Source organism: Podarcis vaucheri (genome assembly GCF_965113315.1).
Source record: "Podarcis vaucheri genome assembly, chromosome: Z".
NCBI lineage: Eukaryota > Metazoa > Chordata > Lepidosauria > Squamata > Lacertidae > Podarcis > Podarcis vaucheri.
Window position 1 is genome coordinate 646,736 of NC_138758.1, and position 26,362 is coordinate 673,097.

The following is a 26,362-nucleotide window of genomic DNA, read 5'->3' on the forward strand; positions in this document are numbered from 1 at the left end:
ACATATCCTAAAACTATTTCAGGTCATCTGCATACCATCCCTTGTTTTTTCAGTCATTCACAGTTGCCAGCAGGTGGACCATACCCATTGACTCCTACTACCCTTCGGAGAAAAACCCCAACTCACCCACTATATATCAGGGTCTGGGGGGCTTCTCCTTACTCTTATATAGCAGGGTCTGGGGACTTCTCCCTCTGTATATCAGGGTCTGGGGACTTCCGCTTCAGTGTATCTGAAGAAGTGTGCATGCACACAAAAGCTTATATCAGGCATCCCCAACCTGCACCCCCCCCAGATGTTTTGGCCTACAACTCCTATGATCCCTAGCTAACAGGACCAGTGGTCGGGGATGATGGGAATTGTAGTCTAAAACATCTGGAGGGCCGAAGGCTTGGGGTGCCTGGCTTATACCAAGAACAAACTTTGTTGGTCTCTAAGGCGCTACTGGGCAATTTTTATATATATTTGGACTTCATCAGACCAACACGGCTACCTACCTGAATCTAGAACCCTGGTTTTCTTTGCCCCCTTTCAGATCGTCTGTGATTGGACCGATTACGACGAGAGAATGAAGAAGCTTGTCAGTATTGTGGCTGACCAGCTGGAGAAGAACCGGCTCCCTTCGGTGCACCCCCATCACAGCATGCTGTATCCACTGTCTCACGGCTTCCGAAAGGCTATTGCCGAGAGACATGGGAACCTTTGCCTGGACAAGGTGGGTCTATGCTGTGAAGAGGTGTGCGCCGCTCCATTCCGTCAGAGTTTGAATGCTTTCATGTTGGTTTTGGATATATAATAATATATAATAATTTATTATTTCTACCCTGCCCATCTGTCTGGGTATCCTCAGCCACTCTGGGTGGCTGCCAACCAAATATTAAAAACACAAGACAGCATTAAATATTTAAAAACTTTCCTAAACAGGGCTGCCTTCAGATGTCTTTTAAAAGTGAGAGAATTGCTTATTTCTTTGACATCTGATGGAAGGGCGTTCCACAGGGCGGCCGTCACCACGAGAAGGCCCTCTGCCTGCTTCCCTGTAACTTGGCTTCTTGCAGGGAGGGAAGTGCCAGAAGGCCCTCGGGAGAGGGACCCCGGTGTCCGGGGTGGAGATGCTCCTTCAGGTCTACTGGGCCGAGGCCATTGAGGGCTTTCAAGGTCAGCACTGACACTTTGAATTGTGCTTGGAAACGTACTGGGAGCCAAAGCAGATCTCTTGGGACCGGTGGTATGTGGTCTCAGTAAGACTGGATTTAAATCCTTTATTTTACAGAAAGGTTCGATCTTGCTGGCATCCTCTTAATATTGACAACCAGAGGAAAGTTTCATCTGCTGGGCTGTTTAGGGCTTTCAAGGTCAGCACCAACACTTTGAATTGTGCCCGGAAACGTACTGGGAGTCAATGCAGGTCTTTCAAGACTGGTGTTATGTGGTCTCTGCGGCTGTTCACGGCCCCCAGTCTGGCTACCACATTCTGGATTAATTGCAGTAAGGTAGCCCCACATAGAGCGCATTGCAGTCGTCCAAGCTGGAGATAGCAAGAGCAAGCGCCACTCTGGCAAGAGAGTCCGTGGGCAGGGAGGATCTTATCCTGCATCCCAGATGGAGCTGCCCTGGACACAAAACAGACCTGTGCCTCCATGGGTCCAAAATGACCCCCAAACTGTGCAGCTGGTCCTTCAGGGGCACAGTTGCCCCGTTCAGGACCAGGGAGTCCCGCCCACACACCACAGAACTTCAGTCTTGTCAGGGTTCAACCTCAACCAGTTAGCTGCCATCCATCCTCCAACCGCCTTTGCCGGCTCTGATTTGAAAGAGAGGTAGAGCGCTCTATCAGGCTTCCTCAACCTCGGCCCTCCTGATGCTTTTGGCCTACAGCTCCGTGGTCCCTAGCTAGCAGGTCTAGTGGTCAGGGATGATGGGCACTGTAGTTTGAAAACAGCTGGAGGGCCAAGGTTGAGGAAGCCTGCTCTATATTGGTGCCAATGGCTGTTAAGCGAAAAAATTCCAGGGTGAGTGACTCCTTGACAGCCTAGCTCACTGGGGCACTTGTCCCCCATGAGTCCATGCTGTCAGTAAAAGGAGGAAGTCCCAGCCCGGTAATTTGGAGCAAAACAGTGGTCAGTAGACCATGATTCTTACTGTTGCGCCACAGGTCCCCCCAGGGGTAAGAACCCCGAGCATGGGGCGATGTCAACTTTTAAAACTTCCTTCTTCCCCCCAGAATACACTTCAAGCAGCATCGTTGATACATCATCACTACATCACTAGCGCATCACAAATGAGGAGGGGTATACAAGGGTTATGCATTCACTATGAGGTCCCTTTATCAGACCCCTTAAATCTCCATCACTGAAAGAACAATAAAACTCTTGACACGTCCTTTCCCACTGGACTTGTCTGGAGATGGGCATTCAGAACACCTGCCCTGCTAAACGGCCTTGGCGGGTGTCTATGGTTGCCCCCTTGGCCCCTCCCTCGGTGGGGGGCTGTGTATGTGCTCTCAGGCTTGGGGGATTCAGGCGGGATGCCCTGTTCCTGCTGCCTACATGACTTCCTGCTTCTTGGCTCATGGAGGGAGGTGGAGCCCAAATTCGTTCAAATGGCGGAATGAGGAGAGTCGGTTAAAGCATAGATTTTCTGTGTGTCTTTCTTGGGCTGTCAAGTCAAAGGTATGTATATTTGTAACATTGGAACAACTTCAAAGATGTGGCCTCATGTTTCCCCCCCCCCCATGTCATTTCCGTAACCCGGCTTTCTTGAATCCCCTTGCCAGATCAACGTGCTCCACAAGCCGCCTTACGAGCACCCCAAGGACCTGAAAGGCAGTGAGGGCCGGCTCCGCGTTGGCTACGTGAGCTCTGACTTTGGGAACCACCCCACCTCCCATCTCATGCAGTCAATCCCAGGCATGCACAATTCGGACAAATTTGAGGTGAGGTGCACAAGAGGGCAGCTGTGTGAGTAGCTCAGGCGGCAGAGTGCTGAGACTCTGAATCTTGGGGTCATGGGTACGAGCCCCACGTTGGGCCAAACGAATGAATACAGCCTAGGACCACCTCTCCTGGTATACCCCACGGAGGATCTAACAGTCTGCAAATAAAAAAATGTTGGAGGTCCTGGGCCTCAGGGAGATTAGGCTGGCCTCGACCAGGGCCTGGGCCTTTTCAGCCTTGGCCCCGGCCTGGTGGAACTCTCTGCCACAAGAGATCAGGACCCTGTGGGATCTGACATCTTTCTGCAGGGCCTGTAAGATGGAGTTGTTCCGCCGGGCCTTTGGTTCAACCTGACTCCCCTTCTCTTTTTGTGTAAGAACTAGTATGAAAGAGGCCTCCCAGCGTTCTCACAGGCCCATATAAGAGCAGCGCAAACAGTTGGGCCTGATGAGCCTTTACTGTTCCCAACCCTAATCCTGGGGAAAGGCATCTAATTGGATTTGAATTTGATCCTGGCTTGTTTTCAAGAGGTAATTTCGTTATTGCTTGATTTTATACCAATGTTACATATTTGGTGTTAGCCTCCCTGAGCCCAGGTTCGGACGGGGAGGGCAGGATACAAATAAAAGTTTTGATTATTATTATTGTTATAATTATCATCATCATTATCCTCTTAATTTGCATCAGCCCTTGGTTGTAGCAATATAAAACAACGAGATGATCTGCAAGGAATAGAAATGAAAAATCAATGATATCAAATACATTTGAGGGTTTTGAATTGAGAGTGGACCTTATTCTGACTGCCCCAGCTCAAAACCTGGCCACCTTTGCCGTCACCTGCTCCTCTTGATCTGCCAAGAGAGGACTCTGGGGTAGTGGTTGGGCAACCCGGAACGGGCAATAAAGGAGGGGTAATCATCTCACGACAAACCTAGACAGCTTCTTAAAAAGCAGAGACATCACCTTGCCAACAAAGGTCCGTATAGTTAAAGCCATGGTTTTCCCAGTAGTGATGTGTATGGAAGTGAGAGCTGGACCATAAAGAAGGCTGATCGCCGAAGAATGGATGCTTTTGAATTATGGTGCTGGAGGAGACTCTTGAGAGTCCCATGGACTGCAAGAAGATCAAACCTCTCCATTCTTAAGGAAATCAGCCCTGAGCGCTCACTGGAAGGACAGATCGTGAAGCTGAGGCTCCAATACTTTGGCCACCTCATGAGAAGAGAAGATTTCCTGGAAAAGACCCTGGTGTTGGGAAAGATGGAGGGCACAAGGAGAAGGGGACGACAGAGGACGAGATGGTGGGACAGTGTTCTCGAAGCTACCAGCATGAGTTGGACCAAACTGTGGGAGGCAGTGGAAGACAGAAGTGCCTGGCATGCTCTGGTCCAGGGGGTCACGAAGAGTTGGACACGACTAAACAACAACACAATCATCTCCTCAAGGCTTTTTATAAAGCACATGCACTACCGATTTGGTGCTACATGGGACATGAGCGTTTCCCATGTGGAATCTGTCGGAATCGTCCCTCGAGTCCAGTCCAGGGCGAGACATTTGATCTTGCGAGGTTCAAAGCTGTCTGCATTTTGGGATTGCTCGGTGATGCAGATCAGGTGCTGGAGAGTCGAAATGGGACGGTGGGAAATTTCCTGATGGCAGTCAAGTTGTTCTGACACTTGAGATCATTTAGGCACTGACAGATTAGACCAGGCATCCCCAGCCGTCGGCCCTTCAGATGTTTTGGACTACAATTCCCATCATCCCTGACCACTGGGGATGCCTGGTCTAATCTGTCAGTGCCTAAATGATCTCGTTTGACCTGTGAGGTAGGGATCATGGGAGTTGTAGGCCAAAAACATCTGGAAGGCCGCAGGTTGGGAATGCCTGGATTAGACCGTTTGCTTGACTAAAACCCAAAGTCAGTAGCTGTTGTGGCCACAAGAGGGAAGCTCTTGGGCAAAGATTCCCACATTGCAGGGGGTCAGCCTAGATGAGCCTCGTGGCCCTTTCAAACTCCCTAGTTCTATGATTATATATTAGCAATTGCTTCATCATTGAGGAAAGCTGTGATGGTTCATGCGCTTCGTAAATTCTGGCCTTTTCCTGCGATGTTTGGGAAAGATGGGCTTTGTCTACTGTTTATCGGCCTGTGTTTTGCTGCGCCTCACGTGCTCCCTGCTCAAGTGATCCTCAAATGTATTTTATACAATGGATTTTTTATTTCCATTCTTTGTATATTGTATTGTTTTATTGCGATGCCCGACGCGAATAAAGATTCCTCCATTCAGTGACTCTGGTCAGCCTCAGTTCTAAGCAATTCCTCTCTTTCCTAGGTCTTCTGCTATGCCCTCAGCCCTGACGACGGCACAAACTTCCGGGTCAAGGTGATGGCTGAAGCAAATCACTTTATTGACTTATCTCAGGTGAGAGCTCTTCCCCCCCGTATATCCTAAATACGCTCTTGCCCAGGCAACCTTTTCCGGAAGATATTTGTCATTTTGAGGAGTTTAGTGATCTGATATAAGAATAAGAATACAGTGGTGCCTTGCAAGAAGAAATTAATTCGTTCTACGAGTTTTTTTGTCTTGCGAATTTTTCGTCTTGCGAAGCAATGCACCCTGGGGATTAACGGTTTTAAGAAAAAGGAAACAAACTTGCAAGACGTTTTCGTCTTGCGAAGCAAGCCCATAGGGAAATTCGTCTTGCGAAGCAACTCAAAAAACGAAAAACTCTTTCGTCTTGCGAGTTTTTCGTCTTGCGAGGCATTCTTCTTGCGAGGTACCACTGTAAGAATAAGAATAATAAATTTTATTTATACCCCGGCCAAGACCAAGCACAGGGTGGCTAACACCAAATATATAATACATTAAAAACACAAAATCAAACGATTGGTTTAAAATACAATTCAAATCACATTTAAAATCAAAATAAAATTCAGAGATACAGTCATCTCTTCCTGCCTCTGTTTACTTCTCTATCTTTTGCTAAAGCTCTTTGATGGCAGAGAACAGACTTTTAATGCATAATCTGTCGGAAGGAAGAAGCTATAATGCAGGATACCATCTGTTCTTGGATGCTATACGTTGTTTGGACGAATGCGCAATATCAGAAGAGGGGGCTAAATCATGAATAATCAGCACTAGTAGATTCTTCAGGTATCTGAAGAAGTGTGCATGCACATGAAAGCTTATACCCAGAACAAACTTAGTTGGTCTCTAAGGTGCTAAAGGTAAGGGGATCCCTGACCATTAGGTCCAGTCGTGACCAACTCTGGTTGCGGCGCTCATCTCGCTTTATTGGCCGAGGGAGCCGGCGTACAACTTCCAGGTCATGTGGCCAGCATGACAAAGCCGCTTCTGGCGAACCAGAGCAGCACACAGAAACACCGTTTACCTTCCTGCCAGAAGAAGGTACCTATTTATCTACTTGCACTGGCATGCTTTCGAACTGCTAGGTTGGCAGGAGCAGGGACCGAGCAATGGGAGCTCACCCCGTGGTGGGGATTCGAACCGCCAACCTTCTGATCGGCAAGCCCTAGGCTCAGTGGTTTAGACCACAGCGCCACCCGCGTCCCTCTCTAAGGTGCTACTGGACAATAATATATATATATATATATATATAGAGAGAGAGAGATGTATAGATATATAGATATATAGATATATATAGATATATTTTGACTGCGCTAGCTAGTGAGGCAAACCATCCAGGCCAGCAATCAATAACCTATAAATCAGACTTTTGGGCATAGCTCAGAAAATCATGTCTGAAGTCATGTCTGAAGGGTTGTGCAACCGGGGGCGGGGGGGGGTCACTTAGCCGCTTCTCAGGGGCTTCCCAGTGGCAGGTCGAAGTGCTTGCTTGGTAATGTATATAACAGGGTGGATTTGATTTAAATCACTAATCGGTGTCCAAACTCTTTTCAAAGAGGGCCAGATTTGATGAAGTGAATATGCACAAGGGCCAGCCAAAGTTGTTGAGCTTTTTTTAGGATTGAAAGGATCTAGTGCTTGCCTTTGCCCTAGCTGTAAGCCCCAAACCTTAACTCTTAACAATAAACAGTAATTCTTAGCCTAAGCCTAACCCTACCTCCAGCCTTAGCCTTTGCCCTAATTCTAAACCCTAACCCTAAACCTAAACTACATTTCAGATGATTCCTGGATGCTCTCAAGTCATGGGTGCAGAGTAGTGCTTCAGATACCCTGCCCACTTTTTGTCACGGAGCACGTATCCCGAGCTTTGGCAATCTGGCCAAAACAGCTCACTTTACTGCAGTGTGGGATTTTGCCAAAGCAACGGCAAGTGCACTGTATGAGGGAAAGAAGCTCAGAAGGACCATTCGAGGGCTCGGACATCATCGCCAGGTTGTCAAGTCAACCTTAGCAGATGTACTACTACTACAGTAGTACCTCGGGTTACATATGCTTCAGGTTACAGACTCCGCTAACCCAGAAATAGTGCTTCAGGTTAAGAACTTTGCATCAGGATGAGAACAGAAATTGTGCTCCGGCGGCAGCAGGAGGCCCCATTAGCTAAAGTGGTGCTTCAGGTTAAGAACAGTTTCATGCTAAAGCTATTTTGGGTCATCTGCATACCATCCCTTGCTTTTTCAGTTGTTAACAGTCGCCGGCAGGTTGACCATACCCACTGAATCCTACTACCCTTCGGAGAAAATCCCCAACCCACCGTCCCACTATACAGTGGTACCTCGGGTTACATACGCTTCAAGTTACATACGCTTCAGGTTACAGACTCTGCTAACCCAGAAATAGTGCTTCAGGTTAAGAACTTTGCATCAGGATGAGAACAGAAATTGTGCTCCGGCGGCAGCAGGAGGCCCCATTAGCTAAAGTGGTGCTTCAGGTTAAGAACAGTTTCATGCTAAAGCTATTTTGGGTCATCTGCATACCATCCCTTGCTTTTTCAGTTGTTAACAGTCGCTGGCAGGTTGACCATACCCACTGAATCCTACTACCCTTCGGAGAAAATCCCCAACCCACCGTCCCACTATACAGTGGTACCTCGGGTTACATACTCTTCAAGTTACATACGCTTCAGGTTACAGACTCTGCTAACCCAGAAATAGTGCTTCAGGTTAAGAACTTTGCTTCAGGAAGAGAACTGAAATTGTGCTCCGGCGGCAGCAGGAGGCCCCATTACCTAAAGTGGTGCTTCAGGTTAAGAACAATTTCAGGTTAAGTACGGACCTCCGAAACGAACTAAGTACTTAACCTGAGGTATCACTGTACTACTACTTTATTACTTAAAGTACCCCACCCATTTGGCTGGGTTTCTTCAGCCACTCAGGGCGGCTTACAACAAGAGATGAAAAACACATTAAAACATCAGCCATTCAAAACTTCCATAAACATGCTTCTAATGTTTGTGTTTTAGGTCCCGTGCAACGGCAAGGCGGCAGACCGCATTCACCAAGACGGCATACATATCCTGATCAACATGAATGGCTACACCAAAGGAGCCCGCAACGAGCTGTTTGCTCTCCGGCCGGCACCGATCCAGGTAAAGGATGTCACAGTGAAATGTTCATCATACAGTGATCCCTTGATTCTCAAATTTCATCTGTTCTGGAAGTCCATTCCGAAACCAAAGCGTTCCCAAACCAAGGCGCGCTTTCCTATAGAAAGGAATGCAAAAGGGATTAATCTGTTCCAGACTTTGAAAAACAACCACTCAAACAGCCATTGAACATGAATTTTATTCTCTAACAAGACCATTGATCCCTCAAATGAAAGCAATCATCAATGTTCTGTACTATAAAATAAATAAGACAGTATGGTAGATCATAGAATCATAGAGTTGGAGGAGACCACAAGGGCCATCGAGTCCAACCCCCTGCCAAGCAGGAAACACCATTATTCAACATCTTTATCAACAACTTGGATGATGGACTCAAGGGCATCCTAATCAAATTTGCAGATGACACCAAACTGGGAGGGGTGGCTAACACCCCAGAGGACAGGATCACACTTCAAAACGACCTTGACAGATTAGAGAACTGGGCAAAAACAAACAAGATGAATTTTAACAGGGAGAAATGTAAAGTATTGCACTTGGGCAAAAAAAATGAGAGGCACAAATACAAGATGGGTGACACCTGGCTTGAGAGCAGTACATGTGAAAAGGATCTAGGAGTATTGGTTGACCACAAACTTGAGATGAGCCAACAGTGTGACGCGGCAGCTAAAAAAGCCAATGCAATTCTGGGCTGCATCAGTAGGAGTATAGCATCTAGATCAAGGGAAGTAATAGTGCCACTGTATTCTGCTCTGGTCAGACCACACCTGGAGTACTGTGTCCAGTTCTGGGCACCACAATTCAAGAAGGACACTGACAAACTGGAACGTGTCCAGAGGAGGGCAACCAAAATGGTCAAAGGCCTGGAAACGATGCCTTATGAGGAACGGCTAAGGGAGCTGGGCATGTTTAGCCTGGAGAAGAGGAGGTTAAGGGGTGATATGATAGCCATGTTCAAATATATAAAAGGATGTCACATAGAGGAGGGAGAAAGGTTGTTTTCTGCTGCTCCAGAGAAGCGGACACGGAGCAATGGATCCCAACTACAAGAAAGAAGATTCCACCTAAACATTAGGAAGAACTTCCTGACAGTAAGAGCTGTTCGACAGTGGAATTTGCTGCCCAGGAGTGTGGTGGAGTCTCCTACTTTGGAGGTCTTTAAGCAGAGGCTTGACAACCATATGTCCGGAGTGCTCTGATGGTGTTTCCTGCTTGGCAGGGGGTTGGACTCGATGGCCCTTGTGGTCTCTTCCAACTCTAGGATTCTAACAGCTAAAGCCATTGTTTGGATGGGGGGCTTCTATCCGTTTCCGCAGTCACACAATCAATTCATCAGTAGCTGAACTGGGTCCACACAGTCACAAAAACAAATTGACCAAAGAACAAAAATACAAAATAGCAACAACAAAAGCACCAAACTTAATCTGTTCTGGAAGTCTGTTTGACTTTCCAAAAAATGTTTGAAAACTGGAACGCTTCCGGGTTTTCAGAGTTTGAGAACCAAGGTACCACTGCCTGCCCAAAATATTCTTCACCGTAGTTGTAAGATGTTAACGCTGTGATGTTAAAAAATGTGATTAAGACATTAATATTTACAACCAGAGGAAGGTTTCATTTTTGGAAGAATAAATTTTCAGAGTGGTTTTGACAGTCCTATCAAAAATGACTGATTTGATTCTATTTGGACTGCTTTTCTGCTGTACTCGATTGGAAGGAGAAAAAGACTCATTCCCTTCATACCATTTAAACAATTTAAGTAAAAGAATAGCATTATGGCACATGTATCCATGTTTGTTAACGGATGTGGTTAAACAATTTTTAAAAAACAACAATTTAGGCTGAGTTTCTGCACACATGGAAAACTTTAAACAAATCCTTCTTTCACAATGGCTTTCGATGGAACTTATACAAAAAATCTTTAGAAAGATTTTTCCTCCCAAAGAACTTTATTTTAAAATCCGCTTTAAATTGAAAAAATCTGATTTAAGAAAATCCTTAATTATGTGATCAACTATCTTGTTTTATGCGGCCTTTTTGTAGATCTTGCCGAAAGACACAGTCCTCTTTAAGAAGGTGGGGTGTTTTGTTTTGTTTTGTTGTTTTTAGCAAACTCTGGATAGCTTGCCAGAGGCCTTCCTCTTAAAAAAGAGACTGCATAAATTTAACCCAAGCTTAATTTTTGGGAATTTATAGAATAAGATTTGCACATGGACACTTCCTTTTTTGTCAAATTAAGCGTATGTATATTATTTATTCATTTAGGTAGCCAAGTTGGTCTGACACAGTCAAAATATTATTACTCAGTGTATCTGAAGAAGTTTGTTCTTTATATTATTTATATTAATATATTATATTATATTATATTATATTATATTATATTATATTATATTATATTATATTATATTATATTATATTATATTATATTATATTATATTATATTATATTATATTTCAGTGTATCTGAAGAAGTGTGCACGTACACAAAAGCTTATACCAAGAACAAACTTAATTGGTTACTGGACACTCTCTCTCTCTATATATGTAATTCTTGAATAAGTTTTTATAAAAAAGAAGCTCTGGATATCTTGCCTTGCTGCCTTATTGTATTTTAATCTTTTGTTGGAAGCCGCCCAGAGTGGCTGGGAAAACCCAGCCAGATATAGGCGGTGTAGAAATATAATAATAATAATAATAATAATAATAATAATAATAATTAACAACCCTCATTTGTTTGCCTTCCAGGCAATGTGGCTGGGCTACCCGGGAACCAGCGGGGCCTTATTCATGGATTACATTATTACTGACCAGGAAACATCCCCGGTGGAAGTGGCGGAGCAATATTCAGAAAAACTGGCTTACATGCCGAATACCTTCTTCATTGGTGATCACGCCAATATGTTCCCGCACCTGAAGGTATTTGGGAAGAGGGGAACAGCCTGCTTCATATTGCGGTCTTTTTTTCTTGGAAAAAAGCCCAGATCCAAATTACCGTGTTTTTCAGATGCATTATATGTCTTTTTTTCAGAAAAAAGCCGTCATCGACTTCAAATCGAATGGTCACATCTACGACAACCGGATTGTTTTGAACGGTGTCGACCTGAAGGCATTCCTCGACAGCCTGCCTGACGTGAAAATAGTGAAGGTCAGGAAAATCCAGGCGTGTGTAGGTGGTTTTGGTGTCTGGCTCTCAATAATAGCAGTAGTAGTAGTAGTAGTAGTAGTAATAATAAACTCATTTGTATCCCGTCCGAAACCGGACTCAGGGTGGCTAGCATCAAATACATCACATTAGTATAAAATCAAACTATTATTATTAATAATAATAATAATAATAATTTTTACTGCAAAGTAAATACATCAAAACAAAAGCATACATAAAGAATAATATCCAATAAAACAGAAAGAAGGAAAAAGTAAAGGAGGAAAAGAAAAGAAATGCAAAGAAAAGTAGAGTCAAAGAATAAAGAAAAGCATATTTCATTACAATAAACACTGTTTTACAAAATAATAATAGACTTCCATCACTCTCACAGCACTTCCTTTCACCTTTCATATTTTATCTGTATTTCAGTATTATTTTCATCTGAATATATAGATGTGTATATATGTATATTTCCCCTTTTCCATTCACCAGGTCATTCTAGGCACAGCCAAATTTTTACATTTCATAGAATCATAGAATCATAGAGTTGGAAGAGACCACAAGGGCCATCAAGTCCAACCCCCTGCCAAGCAGGAAACACCATCAGAGCACTCCTGACATATGGTTGTCAAGCCTCTGCTTAAAGACCTCCAAAGTAGGAGACTCCACCACACTCCTGGGCAGCAAATTCCACTGTCGAACAGCTCTTACTGTCAGGAAGTTCTTCCTAATGTTTAGGTGGAATCTTCTTTCTTCTTTCTTGTAGTTTGGATCCATTGCTCCGTGTCCGCTTCTCTGGAGCAGCAGAAAACAACCTTTCACCCTCCTCTATGTGACATCCTTTTATATATTTGAACATGGCTATCATATCACCCCTTAACCTCCTCTTCTCCAGGCTAAACATGCCTAGCTCCCTTAGCCGTTCCTCATAAGGCATCGTTTCCAGGCCCTTGACCATTTTGGTTGCCCTCCTCTGGACACGTTCCAGTTTGTCAGTGTCCTTCTTGAATTGTGGTGCCCAGAACTGGACACAGTACTCCAGGTGTGGTCTGACCAGAGCAGAATACAGTGGCACTATTACTTCCCTTGATCTAGATGCTATACTCCTATTGATGCAGCCCAGAATTGCATTGGCTTTTTTAGCTGCCGCGTCACACTGTTGGCTCATGTCAAGTTTGTGGTCAACCAAGACTCCTAGATCCTTTTCACATGTACTGCTCTCAAGCCAGGTGTCACCCATCTTGTATTTGTGCCTCTCATTTTTTTTGCCCAAGTGCAATACTTTACATTTCTCCCTGTTAAAATTCATCTTGTTTATTTTTGCCCAGTTCTCTAATCTGTCAAGGTCGTTTTGAAGTGTGATCCTGTCCTCTGGGGTGTTAGCCACCCCTCCCAGTTTGGTGTCATCTGCAAATTTGATCAGGATGCCCTCCCAGTTTGGTGTCATCTGCAAATTTGATCAGGATGCCATTTGAACCTTGTCTTTCTAAGTAGTCATTCAAGCAATTCCATTCCTCCTGGACTTTATTCAGTGGCTTTAGTCTTATTATATCCGTCCATTTGGCCAGTTCCAAATATTCACATAATTTATATAGCCACTCCTCTTTGGTCAGTAGCTGGTTACCCTTCCAGTACTTAGCCACTAGAATTCTTGCCGCTGATGTTGCATACAGAAAAAATTGAGTTTTTTCTTTTAGAATATCACTGTTCAATATTCCCAAAAGATATGTTCCTGGTCTTCTACTATGTGAAGTTCTTAGTAACTTTTTAAAAAATCAAATAATAATGAAATTACCTCCTAAACCAGGCTTCCTCAACCTTGGCCCACCTGCTGTTTTGGGACTACAATTCCCATCATCCCTGACCTCTGGTCCAGTTAGCTAGGGATCATGGGAGTTGTAGTCCCAAAACATTTGGAGGGCCGAGGTTGAGGAAGCCTGCCCTAAAAACAAGTCAGGATCAAATTGAAATTGAATTAGATGGCTTTCTGCAGGCAGGATGGATATATCATTGATGAAGTGATATGAATTAGAGTAGTAAATAAGGAGATGGAATATAACTGATTGTTATAATTACATGCAAGAAAAGATGGCAAAATATGGAAACTGGGGTGGGGTGGGGAAATCCAAGGGGTTTGTTTAATCCCAGTATTGTATATATGGAAAATGTTTGGAGTGTATGGAAATAAACATAAAAGATTGAAAATAAGAAACTTGAAAGAAAAAAGAGAAAGCATGTTACAGTCGCATCTCGGGTTACAGACACTTCAGGTTACAGACTCTGCTAACCTGGAAGTAGCACCTCGGGTTAAGAACTTTACCTCAGGATGAGAACAGAAATTGCGAGCCAGCGGCGTGGGGGCGGCGGGAGGCCTCATCAGCTAAAGTGGTACCTCAGGTTAAGAACAGTTTCAGGAATGGACCTCCGGCACGAATTAAGTTCTTCACCTGAGGTACCACTGTATCCACAAGAGAAGAGCTTTCCCACAGGCATCGGACCAACACATGAGGAGAAAATAATAATAATAATAATAATAATAATAATAATAATAATAATAATAATAATAATAATATATTATTTATACCTCGCCCATCTAACTGGGTTTCCCCAGCCACTCTGGGCGGCTTCCAAGAGGAGGAGGATGATAATAAATTATTTATACTCTGATTGGGTTTCCCTTCTAACAGGATGATATTATTATTATTATGCCCAGCCACTCTGGGCGGCTTCCAGCAAAAAATTAAAATACAACGAGGAGCCTTTTCAATCTATTTTTTCCCATGGCTTTTAAAATTGTGACATCTTGCCAAATGCAAGATGGTTCTTTTAAAATCACAGTGGTCCCTTGGTTCTCAAACTTCATCTGTTCCAAAACCAAGACGTTCCAAAACCAAGGCACACTTTCCCATGGGAAGGAATGCAAAAGGGATTAATAATCCCCCCTCTCCGTTCATTATATATCATTTCCCTTTTTTATAATCACCTTGCAATCTTCCCGCGTACGATAGCTCTCTCTCCCCCCCCCACACTTTAAAATGCCTGAAATGCAGACACAATAAAGCCACAAGAGGGGTTGCTGTGTTGAAAACCTGATTGTAGCCGACTTTGTAGCAAAATCCATTTCACTTCTAATGCATGCTTCTAATGCACAGGAGTGGCAGCGAGGTGGTGAACATGGGGCTGGATGGGCGGGGTGTAAATGATAAATTATCATTATTATTCCATTATCTTGGCTTCCAGATGAAATGTCCGGATGGCGGGGACGATGGCGCCGCTGGGCTCAGCATGCCAGTCATTCCCATGAACACCATTGCTGAAGCCGTGATTGACATGATCAATCGTGGGCAGATTCAGATCACCATCAACGGATTCAACATCAGCAACGGGCTGGCAACGACTCAGGTGAGAGGATTGGGTGCTGTTTCCCCAATGTGTATAGTCTTCCTTTTGGTTATATACAATTGTGTATCCCCAACCTTCGGCCCTCCAGATGTTTTGAACTACAATTCCCATCATCCCTGACCACTGGTCCTGCTAGCTAGGGATCATGGGAGTTGTAGGCCAAAAACATCGGGAGGGCCGCAGGTTGGGGGGGGGGTGCCTGGTTTATTCAAACCCTGCCAATGAGTCCAATTCTTTATGTTGCCCCTTCATATATATGTTGTAAATGGTTCCCATTCTCTTTTAAAGTCTTTTCTATCCTTTTCATGTAATTTATCTGTTAATTTTGCCAGTTCTGCATATCCCATAAGTTTCCCTTGCCATTGTTCTTTCGCTGGTATTTCTTCTGTCTTCCATGCTTGTGCTAATATAATTCTTGCTGCTGTTGTTGCATTGATAAATCATTTCTAATTTTCTTTTTCTAAATCTTGATCTAAAATTTCTAGGAGGAATGCTTCTGGTTTCTTAAGAAAAGTCTTTTTAAACATTTTTTTCCTAATTCAATATATATCATTCCCCATTTATTTCTAACCCTTTTGCATTCCCACCATATATTATAAAATGTACGGGATGGAGGGACTTTCGAGGAGCCATGGGGCTGGGACTGCCCAGAAGCAGAATCCGCCTGCATTTCAACGAGATGATGATGATAATTGATTAAGGAATGAATGAAAGAAGAATTTATTATGATTTATATCCCGCCCATCCAGCTTGCACAGAACTTGCACAGCCCTGAGCCTCTGTTTCCAAAAAGCAAGCTTGACCTTCTGAGAGAGTCCTGGGAGATTTGGCCCCCCAAAACAAGCTCAACAGCTTCAGCTTGGCCCCCTAAAAAAAGCCCAACAGCTTTGGCTCCCTAAAGAAAGCCCAACAGCTTCGGCCCCTTAAAAAAAATCTCAGCAGCTTGGGCCCCCTAAAAAAAGCTGACTGCTGAAAACACGGACAATTAACCCCAGGAACAATAATGGTTGCGTTATTACAGAGACAGAGGGAGAGCTGATCAAAATTTGTCCCCCACAATGAAGCCAAGCCAATGACTGATTGAGCAGCCGCAATATTTTCTCATGGAATGTAGCAGGTTGGGCCAACAAACTAGGGGACGAGACATTTTGTGAATACATAACGTGTTTTGATGTGATAACGTTGCAGGAAACCTGGGCAACTGACAACATAGTCCTTGATGGTTACTTTGCCTATGAAATTAAGGCCTCTAAACTGCACGAAAGGGGAAGCCGGGCGGGGGGGGGGGCTAGTAACTCTGGTCTCCACTTCCTTGATGTCATAGGTTACTGAGTGTTCAGTTCTCGAGCACCTGGTGCAGGGGATCACCTTGCACTATGAGTCCAAGAGTATCGTCTCGGCTTACATTCCATCATACAAAGTGCAAGCACAGATTGAGAGTACATGGCATAAATTCCATCGTTTCCTTTACTCTCTTCAAATTAAGTACCTTCAAATTAAGTACCTTTTTACATATCAATAATACAATGTCCATAAAAAGAAGCAATTGATCAATTAAAATGCACCCCAAAATTAATTCAAATAAATTAAAGTTAAAAGGGGACAAATGGCCGTCCTCAGGTTAAAATGGAAAGTGGTTAATACTCACCAGAACAAACTGTTTCCCCCAATATTATAAGGACCTGTGAGTCTCTTTGTTATTCTACAAAGAGAAAATGAGTCTTAAAAAAAAGCTCCACAACTTCTGGTCGATCCAGTGGGCAGTGTTTTGTTTTGTTTTAATAGTGGAAATAGATTTCAGTCCCTTGGAAGTTGGACATGCCCGCTTTAAATCTTTTAAGAGTTCAGTGTAATCTATAGCAACTTGGATGCAAATTAAATAAAAAGGAGTTACTTCATAAAATAGCACCATTCGCAAATAACCAAAATGCAGGGGGCTTGAAAAGGTCTAGTGTTGTTATTCAATGTTCCTCTTTTTATTTCTATACTGCTTTATGTTTTTAAGGGGGGAAATCCCAAAGCAGTTGATGTTAAAACATCAAATTAAGCACTCCAGGATAAAACAGCACGGAATAAAGTCAGGTGTAAAGTATTCCAGGTATAGGGCCTTCTCGGTGCTGGCGCCTGCACTGTGGAACGCCCTCCCATCAGATGTCAAGGAAATAAGCAACTATCTGACTTTTAAAAGACAACTGATGTTTTTAAAGTTTGATGTTTTATTCTGTTCTCGATGTTCTGTTGCCCAGAGTGGCTGGGGAAACCCAGCCAGATGGACGGGGTAGAAGTAATAAATTATTATTATTGTTATTGTTACTGTTATTGTTATTATTTATCCACAGGCTCCTTCACAAGCGCTTTCTCTATGGGGAAGCTAAGTTACTAGCTAAGCTATTATTATTATTATTATTATTATTATTATTATTATTATTACTACTACTACTACTACTACTACTACTATTATTATTCAGAGCAGCATAATTAATATGAATCTAAAACATTAGCTTAAAGATTTCAAGATAAAACATTTCAAGAGAGGTCAAGTATAGATTGCACACATTTAATGCAGCAAAGTTAAAAAAATCTTAAGACTTAAAACAATATCATTACTGAAGTAGTCGAATATAAAGTGCATATTTAAAACAGCACGATTGGCAAAAGAATGAAATATCACCTGAAGCATAAAAGAGATCTGCTGCTAATATGCCAGCGTTGTGAGCAGCAACTGTGGAACTGAGTCTGTGAGGAGAGACAGCCAAGATAGTAACTTTTAAACAAAAGTTATTTTTTTAAAAAAATTGATTTCATTATAGATAATTTCCCAATAATTCTTTATAATTTTGTAATCCCACCCCATTTGAAAAATGTCCCTTCTATTGTTTTGCATTTCCAACACTTGCTTTCCTTTGCTAATTTAACTGGAGCTAAATACCATCTAGACATCCTTTTCATATAATTTTCTTTAACCGCCACACATGCTGTCAATTTTATCTCATCCTTCCATCGTTTTCCCCATTCCTCCATCTGGATATTGTGTCCCATCTCTTGTGCCCATTTAATCATAACCTTTTTTAAAAAAAAATATTATTATATACAAACATACATTTCATACAATCCTTAAAAGTGTTCAGATATAATTACACTCAATCCCACAAATAATTCCTTTTCCCATCACCATCCACCACCCCTCACCCCACCCCACCTCTATATGTAACCCATTTAGTGCCCATATTTATCCCCCCCGCGCTGTTGTTTCTAATGTTTTTAATAGGACACCATGGTGTCCTCTCTTTCCAATAAATAAAAGTTCTTGCCTATTGATTGGGTTCATGTCCAATCACCAAAGGCAGAAGTTGCCCCAGTGAAATCAATGAGAGACAGCCAATATGCTCAATAAATAAACGTTCTGGCCTATTGATTGGGTTCTGATCTGACGCTGCATTGTGTTGAGTCAAAGCTCTGCCCCTTGAGCTTCCTTCCAATCTTTCCTTTCTGGCTTCTCTTTCAGATCAACAACAAGGCGGCGACGGGTGAGGAGGTGCCGCGCACCATCATCGTCACCACCCGCTCCCAGTACGGGCTGCCGGAGGACTCTGTCGTCTACTGCAACTTCAACCAGCTTTACAAGATTGACCCAGCCACCCTGCAGATGTGGGCCAACGTGAGTAGCTCCCTGCGGCGAATCAGAAGTCACACTGGGCGCCCACTTGGGAAGACCCACTCCTCTGAGTGCATGTTCTGGAAGCTGGGCAATAGGGGCAGTACAGAATTCCTTTTGGTGTACCGACCTCCCCGCTGCACCAAGATTCCCTGGCCAAGCTGATTCAGGTCGTGGTGGATGTTCTCCTGGAGACCCCTAGTTTGGTTCCCCTCTGCAAGGAGGCGCAACTGATTCGGATGGTCCTCCCCTGCCACCTAATGGATCCAAATGATTTCCAGAGAGTGGTAGAGGGTGCTTTATCCCATGCTGATGGCCTTTCAGCTGATTCCCTGGGGGGCTGCTGGAATGCGGAGTTAATCAGGGCTATCAACCGCCTGGCTCCGAAGCACCCTCTCCGATTGCATGGAGCCCGGACAGCCCCATGGTTTTCCCCAGAGCTGAGGGTGATGAAACAATCGCTGAGACGGCTAGAGCGCTGGTGGCGGAAAACTCATTCTGAATCGGACCAGACACGGGTTAGAGCTCAACGTCAAGCCTACTGAATGGTGATGGCGAAGAGGACTTACTTCACCGCCCCATTGCATCTGCAGAAAACAGCAGGAGGAGACTCAGGTGGTTCACAATTTCACAGAACCACCTTTGCCACCGGGGCCTGGGAAAGACCCCAAGATCTCCTGCAACGATTTTGGAAAGTTTTTTGCAGATAAAGTCGCTCAGATTCAGAAAGGGATAGACTCCACTGTGGGATCAGGGATTGGGCAGGAGAGAGCTAAGAGTCCTGTCTAGTCGAGTTGTATGAATTAATTCCAATCTGTTCCACTTGCTTGGACGAGTGAAACCAACCACCTGTCTCCTTGATCCTTGCCCATCCTGGCTCATAAAAGCGAGCTGGGAAGAGCTAGGTAATGGGATCCACTGGGTGGCAAATGCTTCCCTCTGTGAGGGCCACTAAAAGAGGCAGTCATTAAACCGCTTCTTAAAAAACATATTTGGACCCGGCCAATATGGCCAACTATCGCCCAGTCTCAAATCTTCCATTCTTGGGCAAGGGGATTGAGTGGGTGGTTGCAGAACAACTCCAGGCACGCCTGGAGGATGCAGACCATTTGGATCCTCTCCAATCGGGATTCAGGCCTCATCATGGGACTGAAATTGCCTTGGTCGCGCTGATCAAGGATCTCCAGCGGGCTAGGGACAAAGGTGAAAACTGTTTCTCCTTGCCGATGTAGACAGATTCCTCTGAGCTGGAAGGCCCACCACTTGCCCCCTTGACCTGTGCCTGTCCTGGCTGATTAGAGCATGTCCAGACGAGGTGCAGCCCCCCGGGTGAGATCATCAATCTGGCACAGGGACTTTCCCAGGGGAGTTGAAGGAAGCAATGGTGTGTCTCCTCTTAAAGAAAACATCTCTAGATCCTTTAGATCTATCCAATTACTGCCCGGTTTCGAATCTTCCGTACCTAGGTAAGGTAATTGAGAGAGTGGTTACTGAACATTTTGGTAGGTTTCTGGATGAAACATCCAGGAAGGGAGTTGTCGCTGCGGCACTCCTTGTTGTGTGGAGTGCCGCAGGGCACAATCCTTTCCCCGATGCTTTTCAATATCTTTATGCGCCCCCTTGCCCAGATTGTCCGGAGTTTAGGGCTGAGTTGTCGTCAATATGCTGATGACACCCAACTTTATCTGTCAATGGGCGGCCGCCCTGACTCGGCCCCAGACACACTGACCAGATGCTTGGAAGCCGTGGCTGGGTGGCTGCGTGGGAGCCAGTTGAAGTTAAATCCTTCGAAGACAGAGGTCCTCTGGCTGGGTCAGGACAACATGGGGTTGGGGGGCCAACTCCCATCTCTTGCGGGGGCACAATTAGTGCCAGAGCCTTCTGTCAAGAGCTTGGGTGTAACCTTTGATGCCTCTCTTTCCATGGAGGCGCAGGTTGCAGCCACAGCAAAGGTGGCATTTTTCCATCTCCGCCGTATTAAGGAATTGGTTCCTTACCTTTCTCGCCCTGATCTGGCCACAGTGATCCATGTGATGGTCACCTCCAGGCTTGATTATTTTAACTCGCTCTATGCCCTTGAAGCTGACCCAGAAACTCCAGTAGGTGCAGAATGCCGCGGCGAGGCTCCTTATGGGGTCCTCGCCGCAGGATCACATTCAGCCACTGCACTGGCTCCCGGTGGAGTACAGGGTCAGGTTTAAGGTGATGGTTTTGACCTTTAAAGTCCTATGTGGCCTAGAACCCTCGTACCTACAGGACCGCCTCTCCTGGTATGCCCTGCAGAGGACCTTAAGGTCCACAAAAAACAACACTTTGGAGGTCCCGAGCCACAAGGTGGTTAGATTGGTCTCAACTAGGGCCAGGGCCTTTTCAGCTCTAGCCCCGACTTGGTGGAACGCTCTGTCACAAGAGACAAGAGGGATTTGACATCTTTCCGCAGGGCCTGCAAGACGGAGCTGTTCCGCCTGGCCTTCGGCTTAGACTCACTCTGACACCTTGTATGGGATTTGGCATATAAATTTTCCTGTGACTTTTTTGCTGGCCCATCCAGCATGGATAGCTAGCTCTGGTGAATAGCTGATGATTCATCCCTTTATAGTCTTTATTTATGGGCTACTACTAAAATGAGGCTGTATTTTAAGCCGTATTTTAATTAATTGGGTTTTTTTTCTATTACATTTTATTGTAATTTATATTTGGTGTTAGCCGCCCTGAGCCTGGCCCTGGCCAATGAGGGCGGGGTATAAATAATTTGTTATTATTATTTATTGGTTCTGCTGCATCTCTCGGCGGACTTTGATACCATCGACCATAACATCCTTCTGGACCATCTAGAGGAGCTGGGGGCACTGTTATACAGTGGTTCTGCTCCTTCCTCCTGGGCTACATCCAGAAAGTGGGGGGGGATGAGCGTTCAGACCCCTGGGCTCTCACTTGTGGGGTGCCTCTTCCCCCATGCTTTTTAACATTGGTATGAATGCACCGGGAGAGATCACCAGGGGATTTGAGGCTGGGTGTTTCCATCAGTATGCGGATGATACCCAGCTCTACCTCTCCTTCATATCTGAACCAGTGAAGGTCCTGTGTGAGTGTCTGGAGGCGGTTGGAGGATGGATGGTGGCTAACGGATTGAGGTTGAATCCTGACAAGACAGATGTCCTGTTCTTAGGGGACAGGGGAGAGGCTGGTGTGGAGGACTCCCTGGTTCTGAACGGGATAACTGTCCCTGAAGGACCAGGTGCACAGCCTGGGAGTCATTTTGGACTCACCTCTGTCCATGGAGGCGCAGGTCCATTCTGTGTCCAGGGCAGCTCCGTCTGGGACACAGGCTAAGACCCCACCTGAAGGAGCATCTCCACCCTGGACTTTGGGGTCCCTCACCCAAGGTCCTTCTGGTGGTTCCCTCCCTGCGAGAAGTGAGGTTACAGGGAACCAGACAGAGGGCCTTCTCAGTGGTGGCTCCCTCTCCCATCAGATGTCAAAGAAATAAACTATCAGACTTTTAGGAGACATCTGAAGGCATCCCTCTTTAGGGAAGCTTTTAATGTTTGATGTTTTATTCTGTTTAATATTTGGTTGGGAGCCACCCAGAGCGGCTGGGGAAACCCGGCCGGATGAGCGGGGTAGAAATAATAAATTATTATTGTTATTGTTAATGTTATTGCTATTACTTGCAGATTCTGAAACGTGTCCCAAACAGCGTCCTGTGGCTGCTGCGTTTCCCAGCTGTGGGGGAACCAAACATCCAGCAGTATGCGCAGAACATGGGCCTCCCCCAGAACCGGATCATCTTCTCTCCAGTCGCCCCCAAAGAGGAGCATGTGAGGAGGGGGCAGCTGGCCGACGTCTGCCTGGACACCCCCCTTTGCAATGGCCACACCACCGGGATGGATGTCCTCTGGGCTGGAACCCCCATGGTGACCATGCCAGGTGAGATGGCGGCTCGAGTCGATATTGTGATGATTACGATGGTTATGCATGTTGTTCTGGTATTGGGTGCCGAGACACGTTGTTTGAGTTGGACCTGGGATTCCCACCAGGGGGGTGTTCTGGGGGATTGTCAGGAGGTTGGCCTATGTATCCCAAGGGTTGGTTGTGAGCCAGATGGTTACGCTAGTGGGAAGGAAGGAAGACTTGGGCTATCCAGTTTGGACAGTGGGCCCTTCCCTTAATCCACCAAGAAGATGTTCCTCAACAACAGGGGTCTGCAAACTTTGTCGGCAGGGATTAGGGATAGGGCTTAGGGTTAGGGGGTTAGAAATAGGGATAGGGGCTAGAGATAGGAGTTAGGGATAGAGGATAGGGCAGGGGTCAGCAAACTTTTTTTCAGCAGGGGGCTGGTCCACTGTCCCTCATACCTTGTGGGGGTCAGGAATATATTTTGGAAAAAAGAAATGAACGAATTCCTATTCCCCACAAATCATCCAGAGATGCATTTGAAATAAAAGAACGCATTCTACTCGTGTCAAAACGCATGTCCGCGGGCTGGATTAAAAAGGCGATTGGGCTGGATCCAGCCCCTGGCACTTAGTTTGCTCAACAAGATGAGGACAGACCATGCTTGCAACGGAGCTTTGTATGACCTGCCGCCCTCCGTTTTGCAGGGGAAACCCTCGCCTCACGCGTCGCTGCCTCCCAGCTCACTTGCCTTGGGTGCCCTGAGCTCATCGCGAAGAGTCGACAGGAATACGAAGACGTCGCCGTGAAACTGGGGACCGACCCAGAATAGTAAGTAGACATGCAACTGGGTTTGGGAGAGGCTGCGGCGTTGGTTGTGCAGCTCACGAAACCCGAAGGTAGCATTCAGCATCATGTTTCTTTGGAGAAAATCTTCCTAGAATACAGTGGCACCTTGGCGCTCAAACACCTTGGCACTCAAACGACCTAGAATCTAAACGCTGCAAACTCAGAAGGAAGTGTTCTGGTTTGTGGACTTTTTCTGGAAGCCAAACGTACTCTGTTTTGAGTGCCACGCTTCCAATTTCAGTGCCACGCTTCCGTTTGCAAAGAGCAGTTGCTAAAGACAGGCACTCATTGAGACATGCTCTTTGCATACTTCATTATTGTTATTATTGTTATTATTGTTATCATCATCATCATCATCATCAACAACAACAACAACAGTTTGCAAAGAGCAGGTGCTAAAAACAGGCGTCTTATACGTGGATAGTGCCGAGGGTGGACTGGCAATTGGTTGTTGCTGCAAAAATGGGGGGCGTCTCATAGACAGAAAAATAATACGGTATATAAGATTTTATGGACGTGCATGAACACGTATATTAGAAAGGAACCAAGAGGGGGGATTCCTTTTGGGAATCGTAAAATCCTTGTTTTACAGAAAGGTTCCACCTTGCTGGCGTCCTCTTAATTTGGAAAATTGGAGGAATGTTTCCTTTTTGCAATAATAACTATATAAGTATTAGAATGGAACTGAGGGGGTAGCGGAGGGAGGTTGACCCCACCCAAATTACCGTTTAATTTGTTTGTGATTTCCCCTGTTTTTTCCTTTTCTTTTCGGGAAAATCAATGAAATGTTGATTAATAAATGGATTACTAATAATTAATTAATAATAAACGGACATTTCTGTCACGTAGCCTGAAGAAGATCCGTGGCAAGGTGTGGAAGCAGAGGATATCCAGCCCGCTCTTCAACACCAAGCAGTACACCCTGGAACTGGAGCGGCTCTACCTCCTGATGTGGGACCACTTCTCCGCCGGCCACAAACCAGACCACATCCTCAAACCCGCCGAGACTGGGGAATCAGCCTAAAGATCCGGAGCCACGGAATATAAATCCTTCAGGATATGTGCCTCCTTCCGGAGCAGAGGGAAGCAGGAGCCAAGGATGTGATTTGGGTGGCAACCGGTGACTCTAGTTCTTGCATGACGGGGAGGCCAGCAATTTCCGACCCCCTGAAAAAAACCCTCTTTTCTGGATCTTCTTGCCGCGGGGAGGCGTGAACGGATGGTCAGTTGATTTGGATTTCCCATGAACAAGTCTCTTTTCTCCCCCCCCCCCTTCCTACACAAATCTGGAGCTTTTAAAGATAACGTTAAGAATTCCTCTTGGTCCGTCAGTGGCTCTCTTTTAACAGCATTTTAAGTCCGCATCCTTCTTCCAAGGTTGATGGAAGGGATAAACGCGCCGCAGCTTTTACGGGTTTTATAAACCACTCAAACCAACATCCGCTTTCTTAATCTTGGACTTCTCTCTGGGGCTACTGTTGTTTGTTTTTTGCTTCAATTTATGCCGGGTCGACTGTGCAGAAAAAGCAAGCACAATTTAAGACCTAAAGTTTTGTTTCTTTCAGCTTCAATTCATGCCGGGTTGATTGCACGGAAAAAGCAAATGCAATTTAAGACGTAAAGTTTTGGCTTTTTCAGCTTCAATTCACACCAGGTTAACTGCGCCAAAAAAATGTGTAAAGTGGGGGGGGAGGATAGCAACCCGGTGCCAAACCGCGCATCCTTCCAGGGAGGCATCAAATTATGTACAGAGGCGCAGGCCTGCACACCGCCATCAAGGCTGAAAACTGAATAGAAGAGTGTTGGGTTTTGCCCAGGTTGGCGCATTCGGACGTGCGCTTCTCAGTTGATGGAACAATTATGTGCTGGGCCGCCGGCGCTTTGACTTTGTCAAATGCAGCTCTTCCAGGTAAGTATGGGTTTCCGCCTCCACTTCAGCAAGCTTTTTGGAAATATCACGGTCAAGCGCAAACCTTTTTCACATCCAAAGTATCGCTGACCAGCTTTTAGCCCATAAAATGATTGATTGGAGGGCAAAGCTTGTATGTGATGGGTTGTTTTCCAAATTGCTTCCCTGCCCAACGCCGAAAATATTAAGAGTGGTGCATTTTCTGTGCTCGCGGTGGTGCTGCACATGGATCCGTGCCAATAATTTATATCTGTGGCCGGCCTCACGCGCCTTTCGTTGTATTCCGAATTTGGTCCTCAGGTACCGTGCGCTGAGCTGTGCTTAAACCTTTGCAGTTCCCTTCGTTTGGGCTTAATATGGGCTGGATTGTATCGATGATCTATATATAGATAATATCAGCAAGAAGCATTTGTCCCGGGCCCTGAGGTTAAATCTTCAATCTTTGCAGCGCCAGTTCTCTTCATTTGTGCTTATTATGGGCTGGGTTATATTGATTCTCTAGATATAGATAATAATATTGACGAGAAGCATTTAGTTGCCCCCGTGCCCGGCGCTTTCTTTCATGGCAAAGAATTCTGAATTTTGGCGCCGGTGGAAAAAGGCTACACATCTACTTGGGAGTAAACTAGGGAGTTGAGCTTTCGCTTTCAGTCCGGAGATTAGGGAGTTGAGCTTTCGCTTTCCGCCAGAAGAAGATGTCCTGAAAAGGTTAACCACTGTGTGTAGTTTTTAAAAAGGCGAGGGAAGAAAGGGTCTTCCCTCCCGTTGTGTTTCTTTCTGCTTGCTCACTGTAACGGCTTCTATTTCCAGATAAGTGTCGGACAAATAAAAATGAAAATCACTGACTTGGAGCGTTTCTTCGAGTTTGCTTATTAGTGTGGTTATTGGATTCATTCTTCAAAATGAGAGGCTGCTTGGCAAAGGAACCTGCCCCAAAATCAGCCCATAAAAATCATCATCATCTAATAATAATAATAATAATAATAATAATTCATACCCCACCCATCTGGCTGGGTTTCCTCAGCCACTTTGGGCGACTCC

At 45.2% G+C, this 26,362-nt stretch overlaps 1 protein-coding gene across 3 annotated transcripts in view; it reads left to right on the forward strand.

Annotated features, from left to right (window-relative positions):
* Positions 1–26,166, forward strand: part of LOC309523538 (UDP-N-acetylglucosamine--peptide N-acetylglucosaminyltransferase 110 kDa subunit) — an 80,273-nt gene extending 54,107 nt beyond the window's left edge. For all 3 annotated transcript variants that reach the window (XM_082207382.1, XM_082207383.1, XM_082207384.1), the window contains 11 exons: positions 536–715; positions 2,777–2,935; positions 5,270–5,359; positions 8,328–8,453; positions 11,210–11,380; positions 11,493–11,609; positions 14,850–15,011; positions 18,517–18,669; positions 22,344–22,596; positions 23,271–23,394; positions 24,262–26,166. In XM_082207382.1, coding sequence (XP_082063508.1) covers positions 536–715; positions 2,777–2,935; positions 5,270–5,359; positions 8,328–8,453; positions 11,210–11,380; positions 11,493–11,609; positions 14,850–15,011; positions 18,517–18,669; positions 22,344–22,596; positions 23,271–23,394; positions 24,262–24,436 — 1,710 coding nt within the window. In that variant the 3' untranslated portion in view covers positions 24,437–26,166. The remainder of the gene's footprint in view (positions 1–535; positions 716–2,776; positions 2,936–5,269; positions 5,360–8,327; positions 8,454–11,209; positions 11,381–11,492; positions 11,610–14,849; positions 15,012–18,516; positions 18,670–22,343; positions 22,597–23,270; positions 23,395–24,261) is intronic.
* The last annotated feature ends 196 nt before the right edge of the window (positions 26,167–26,362 follow it).